Genomic DNA, 7,273 nt, shown 5'->3' on the forward strand with positions numbered 1-7,273 from the left:
GACTAAAACCAGAGTTTTCTAAAGTTGAAGGACTAATTTGTACCTTAGTTTGAAAGAGGGACTAAAACCAAAATCGCCCCAAAGTATAGGGACTAAAAACATATTTAACCCAATATTAAAAATAAGGCTTAATACCGCTTTTGGTCCCTGGTTTGGGGGGTTCTGTTCAATATGGTCCTACCTTTTTTTTTTTCGTAACAGTGAATCCTACCTTTTGAAAATACTGTTCATTTGACTCCTTTTGCCTTACGGCGTTAATTTTGTAACAGTGCTGATGCCCCCCTGGATAAACATTGGCGACGTGGCAGTGTCAGATTTATTGATGTGGAAATTAGTAAATTAGGAAATTAGGAAATTAGGAAATTACGAAAAAGGAATTTGAACACGTCATTCGAAATTGCATCAGGTTTAACAGAGGGGGTTAAAAAAAGAGGATAAATAAGTTAGGGTTTCATTCGCGATTTGGGATTATCACTTTCTGGTGAAGATCGAAGTTGAAATTGGAGCGTTGTGGTTGCATTCCATTGCGAATTGAGACGCGTAACTGAGGTAAGTGTTCTGACTTTTTTGTGAATTCGTGAAATATTTGTTTATTGATGTTGTCGCATTGAGGGGGGTTTAAGTATGGGGTAAAATTGTTTTATGTGAAAAGTTGTCGCGTTAATGGGGTTGATAGTGGTCCCATAGACAGTTCTTTAACTTCATGTAGTGGTCCTCGTTTGCATTTGCAGGGTTAGGGTTGGGATGTCTGATGAGAGGTTTCAGGTAGTGGTCCACCACGGGGGGACCTTGATAAAAGACGTTTCGTTTAAGTATATAGGTGGGGAGATAACATATTGGGAGGTTGACCCCGACAAATGGTGTTATTTTGGAATAGTAGGTTCACTTAAGCACATGGGTTACATGGAAGTAGCAGAGTTATATTACAGTGTTCAACATGTATTACACAAGTTGTATGATGATAAAGGAGCTATGAACATGCTGAATGTGGCTCGTTATTTAGATAAAGTAAACCTGTATGTTGTACATGGGGTGGATAATCCAGAGATAGTAGAAAATGATGTGAATGATGTGATGTATTTGTGTGAAGGACCAACAGACAGTGGTGAGGGTAGTGGGGTTGGGGACGAAGAAGTCGAACAACATAAGGGTACTGATGATGGATTGGATGTTGATAATGAGGGTGGAGCTGAGGTTCATAGTGATGGGGTTAAGGCTCCATTAGTGGTTGAGAATGAGTGTGAAGGTGGAGATGAGGTTGAGAAAGAAGAAGTGGCAGTTGGCAATGAGGACGTTGGTGTTGAGGCTGCATTAGAGGTTGAGAATGAGGGTGGAGCTGAGGTTGAGAATGAGGGTGGAGCTGATGTTCAGAATGAGGCTGCATTAGAGGTTCAGAATGAGTGTGTTGAGGGTTGAGTTGAGGTTGTAAATGAAGAAGTGGTAGTTGGCAGTGATGTTGACAGTGAAGAAGAAGAAGAAGTTGAGATTGATAAAGAAGCAGCGCATAGTGATGAAGAAGAAGTAGTTGAGACTGATGAAGAAGTGGAAGTTGAAAGTGAGGATGAACCAGGAATAGAGGATTTAAGTGGTGATGAGTACGTGGAAGAAGGCAGTGATGCTGAAGCACAACTAATTGGAAGGGGTTTGTCAGATGGAGAATGAGAGTCAGATGTGCTTTTAACGCCACAAAATAGTGGAAGTGATGAAGATTATATGGTGGTCCTTTTTCAAAGTATGTAAAACAGAAATCAATGACAGATTATAGGTGGCAAGTGGGCACCACATTTATCGATAAGGATGACTTTAAGGATGCCATACGAAGGTATGTTGTTCATGCTGGCAGGGCTCTAAAATTTGTGAAAAATGATAAACGTAGGGTGAGGGTGAGATGCATGGGTGGGCAAGGGAAGTGCCCATGGGTGGCTTATTGTGGGTATTTGCCATCACGTAAAATTTGGCAATTGAGGAAGATAAAAGACACCATTCGTGTAGTCGACAACTTAACATTAAAATGATGAATGCTAAGTCGTTAAGTCAGGAGATTGATAAGTCTTTGATTGACAATCCTTCTTTAAAAGTGAAAGACATACGTAGTAAAGCATTAAGGAAATGGAATACGAATGTGTCAATTTCAAAGGCAAGGAGGGCAAAGTTGATTGCATCCCGACAACTGGAAATAGATTACAAAGAACAGTTTAAAAGGATCTATGACTATGGACATGAGGTGTTGAGGTGTAACCCAGGTTCAATAATACAGATTAAAGTTGATGGTGATAATGGTGAACCAATCTTCCAAAGAATATATGTGTGTCTCAAAGCTTGTAAAGACAATTTCAAGAACTGTAGGCCCATTGTATGTTTAGATGGGTGTTTTCTAAAAGGTCAGTATAAGGGGGAAGTGCTTACTGCTGTTGGTAGAGACCCAAACGAGCAGATGCTACCAATAGCCTATGCAGTTGTAGAAGTGGAAAACAAAGAGACTTGGACGTGGTTTTTGCAGATACTAATTGCAGACCTAGGGGGAAATGAAGTCTGTGGTAGGTGCACGTGGATGTCTGACAAACAAAAGGTAAAAGTAACGTGTATGTTTCAATAATATACTGCATGGTTTGTGTTGCTTTATGTTAACCTAATAATAATTTGATGTGGGCAGGGGTTAGTACACGCTGTCGAGGAGCTTCTGCCTAATGCAGAACAAAGATTCTGCCTGAGGCACATGTATTCAAACTTCAGGAAAAGATTTAGTGGACAGATATTGAAGAATATGATGTGGAGGGCTGCCACGAGCACATATCCCCAGGCTTGGGAAAGAGAAATGCTGAAAATGAAAGAAGTGAATGTGGAAGCATACAAATACCTAATAGGCATTCCCCCAAGGTAACCCATTGTTCTTTACATGCACATTTCAGTCACATTTGCATGGTCAAATCTTCTGAAATTTTTTGTGTAACAGGTACTGGTCAAGATCGCGCTTCACAGGACAAGCAATGTGTGATAGCCTGGATAACAACATAATTGAAGCTTTCAACAATGTTCTTCTGCATGCTAGAGAACAGCCAATTATCACCATGCTGGAGGAAATAAGAGTTTATTTGATGAAAAGATGGGCCACAAACAGAAACAAGGTGGCAAGTATGAACTTCACAATATGCCCAAAGATAAAAAAGCGACTTCTAAACGAATCAAAGTTATAAAAATTCTGGGTTCCAAGGTAATATTCTCATTTAGGTTAGAATACATTTCTGAATAAACTTAAATATTTATTGAGGTGTTCTTTTTATATTTCAGCTGGTCTGCTATGAAGATATTTGAGGTTAGGCACTGTTCAGCCATTGACAACAAGTTTAAGGTGGACCTGGACACTCATGACTGTAGCTGCAGGAAGTGGCTGATCAGTGGCATACCATGCTGTCATGCAATTGCAGCAATGAATTACTCAAGTTTAGACCCAGAAGATTTTATACCTACGTGGTTTAAAAGATCCACATACGAAGAAGTATATGCCTCCATAATTTACCCTGTCAATGGCCATTTGCTATGGGAACGAACACCCTATGATGATGTACTGCCACCACTTAAGAGGAAGTTACCTGAGAGGCCCAAGAAAAAAAGGAGGTTGGAGGCATGGGAGCTCACTAAAGATGACACTCAAATGCGTGTTGGTGGACACATCAAGAAATGTAGCCTATGCCGTCAGAGGGGACACAACAAAAACAACTGTCCTTTACGTCCTCAGCCAACAGAAACAGCAGAAAATCAACCTTCACAGGCACCAAGTACCCAATCACCTGGATCATCACAGGCACCAGCAAGTACCCAACCCCTGGACCGTCACAGCCAGCACCAAGTAACCAATCCCTTGAACCATCACAGCCAACACCAAGTAACCCCCCTAGACCATCACAACCAGCACCAAGTCCTCCAACATCCCATCCACCAACGTTGAGGCCAAAATTACATTGCAGAAGAAAAATTACTTAGATGATCACTTTGAAATTCTGATGTTTTGTTGACTTTGTTGGTGATGTTTTATAGTTAACTTTGACGGTCACTTTCAGATTGTGATTTTTTGTTGTTCACTTTGATGGTCATGTTTTGTTGTTCACTTGATGGTGATGTTTTGTAATGCACTTTGACATTGTGATGTTTTTCAGTTATCTTTGAATTCAGTATTTTGAATCTTTAGGTTGATCATCTATTGAGAATGTTATTTTAACAACACTGTCATGATTATATATGGACTAAAATGAACAATTTAAACTTAAATAAGGTCTATAATAAACATTTTAAACTTAAATATGGACTATAATAAATATTTTAAACTTAAATATGGGACCATTATGAACATTCTAAAACATAGCTGGAATGATTAAAACGTTATTAATCTAAGTGAGATGATTATGTCAACATCAATGGTCATACTCTACATTCGATGACTGAACCAAAACAGTTCAAGGTTTACATTGCCAAACTACTTCTTTCTTTCACCCAGCCAACACATTACAACACATAGAAACCTAACCTACTTTCCCCCACCTAACCCCATAAAGCGAAACACATCCACAAAAGCACAACGATCACTACAATACAAAACATCAGAGTTACAAATAACAATTTCATCTTCTTCTACAAACCCTTCACTACATTTTCCAGATCTGTAATGGTCCTCCTTTGCCTCCATATCGTACTATCTTTTTCATCAACATCTTGTTCAAAACACCATTTGAAAAAATTACAAGAGCTCACACTTGAATGGCCACCCTGTTATTCACGGAATCAGGGAAACTATCAAAAAACGAAGAAACTTAAGGAAACATCATAAAGTTAATCAGGTTTACCTTGTAATGAGGACATCCCCAAAAACTTCTGCCACCATTTTTTGTAGTTCTTGCCACTTTAGTTACAGCAAAATCACCACAGTAACAAATAGGATTCAACCCACCTCCCCTCCACCCACCACCATGGGACAAACGCGAAGAACCAGAACCTTTGCCCCATCTATTAGAACAAGAGGAGAACTCTTGAGTAGAAGCCATCTATGTCCTCAGAAACCCTAACCCCTAACTTCCTTTAACACTCACAATTTTAAGTTAGCTGATGTACTAATTTAAACCACACTGTCACGCACTCACATTACCTTGCCACGTCGCCAATGTTTATCCAGGGGGGCATCAACACCGTTACAAAATTAACGCCGTAAGGCAAAATGAGTCAAATGAACAGTATTTTCAAAAAGTAGGATTCACTGTTACGAAAAAAAAAAAGATAGGACCATATTGAACAGAACCCCCCAAACCAAGGACCAAAAGCGATATTAAGCCTAAAAATAACTAAAACAAATCAAATATTAAAAAGATAAACTTTTTATGTCAATTAAGACTATAATTAATAAGAAAATTAGTTGTAGTTAAGCTTTAATCATAGTAGAAATTGAGAAAAAATAGATATACAACATTTTGAAGTTTTTTATTGACAATTCTTTCAATTGACATGGTATGAAAAATTATTTTTGTTAAAAATTTAATTGATATGAAAAATTCACGCTTTTTACATTATTAAATCAATATATTGTATAACTAATATTACCAAAAATCATTATTCAACCCGTGTTATGACTTTTTCTTGTACTTCACCCTCTATCTCCAAACGAAGTAGATCCAATTCAAAGAGAACTATAATTCTAAAACTTCAAATATGATTCCAAACCTATCACAATATCTAATATTGTGTACCTAACTCATGTTACCAAGATAAATAGAACGTAAGAAATATCTTTTTGTGAATAAATTATTAAAACTTCAAAATTTAATTTTACCACTAGTACATAATGATTAATATATATATATATATATATATATATATATATATATATATATATATTAATTTAAATTTATTATTAACCTATTACTTTACTAGAAAATTATGTTTTACTTGAATTATAACTTTTCAAAGTTATACAAATCCAAATTTCATTGAATGAGATGATGTAGAGTTCATACATGTGATCTAATTAAATTATTTAATTTTGATAAAAAAAATAAAATATAATTTTTCTATTATTAAAATGAGTTTGAATTCAACATTTAAAATTATCTATTTAATATGAATTATAAAAAAACATAATCTTTAATTAGATGTTGTTTACTTTAAAAATTTAATAAGTATTTCTGACAAAATCAAAATCAAAATTTTTAACCAAATAATTTAATAATATTTAATCTTTAAGTCCAATATAAATAAGATTTGGTATAAAACTTAATTATTTAATTATGATACAAGTTAAGGGAGAAACGTTTTTAACATAAGTATTTATAAATATAAAACTTAATTATTTAATTATGATACAAGTTAAAGGAGAAACTTTTTTAACGTAAGTATGATTTGGTTGAATCTTAACTAGATAACTTATAAAATTATTTATTTAATATAAATTGTGAAAAACCATAATTATTTATTAGACATTACTTATTAATTATAAAAGTAGTAAAAAAATTTCATTTTAATCATAAAGACATTATCAAAATCTAAATTTTATAGCAGTGTCTGACATGATATCTGATGTCACATGTGACAAGTATTTAATGTCACATCTGATATAAGATTCAAACAAATATAAAATAACCTAAATTTTTAATCATGATACTAGTAAAGATTAACAATTTTTAACATGGATCAGGTTGGATTGATCGGATAATTAAGGTGAGTTTGAATTTAGATAACATTTAAAATTATCTATTTAATGTGAATTATAAAAAAATTAATCTTTAATTAGTAATTAGTTACCAATTATAAAAATATAAAAAATATTTTTGACAATATCAAACGTTGCAGCATTAAAACAATTGAATGTTGCTTAATAAAGATATGTTGCAGCCATAAAATTTCTAAACATTGGAGAGAACGTTACACCCCTAACATTCTTTTGCAATAATTAATATATTATAACAATTCTCCACATATTGCAAAAGAAGTTGAAAGAAAAAGTCTTTGACTTAAATAGTTCAAACATTAAAAGAAAGATAAGAAACTTTTATCCTGAGTTTCATAGGATGTAATGCATTAAAGCTGGTATAGAAAGATATATGAACCAAAGACACTTGACGTGTGTTAGAGGGTATGAAGATGAGGAACTCAAACATGGCAGACCAATGAGATACAAGAACAGGTTATGGGGTGATTAAAGATATTAAAAAGAATGGAGCTATTGAGATTGAGGATCCTTATTCAAGCAGAGTAAAGATGGTGACTAGGAAGATGTTGAAGTTATGTTGGT

The 7,273-nt window shown here is 34.8% G+C and overlaps 2 protein-coding genes across 2 annotated transcripts; both read left to right on the forward strand.

Annotated features, from left to right (window-relative positions):
- Positions 1-624: 624 nt before the first annotated feature.
- On the forward strand, positions 625-1,662 carry LOC106766207 (acidic leucine-rich nuclear phosphoprotein 32-related protein 1-like). Its single transcript, XM_014650955.1, has 3 exons — positions 625-629; positions 732-1,400; positions 1,464-1,662. Exons 1-3 carry the CDS (start codon positions 625-627, stop codon positions 1,660-1,662), a joined length of 873 nt encoding a protein of 290 aa, XP_014506441.1.
- Positions 1,663-2,014: 352 nt separating this feature from the next.
- On the forward strand, positions 2,015-4,178 carry LOC106766208. The gene is made up of 5 exons (XM_014650956.1): positions 2,015-2,569; positions 2,654-2,877; positions 2,954-3,187; positions 3,289-3,847; positions 4,155-4,178. Exons 1-5 carry the CDS (start codon positions 2,015-2,017, stop codon positions 4,176-4,178), a joined length of 1,596 nt encoding a protein of 531 aa, XP_014506442.1.
- The last annotated feature ends 3,095 nt before the right edge of the window (positions 4,179-7,273 follow it).

This window comes from Vigna radiata, chromosome 7 (assembly GCF_000741045.1).
Source record: "Vigna radiata var. radiata cultivar VC1973A chromosome 7, Vradiata_ver6, whole genome shotgun sequence".
NCBI lineage: Eukaryota > Viridiplantae > Streptophyta > Magnoliopsida > Fabales > Fabaceae > Vigna > Vigna radiata.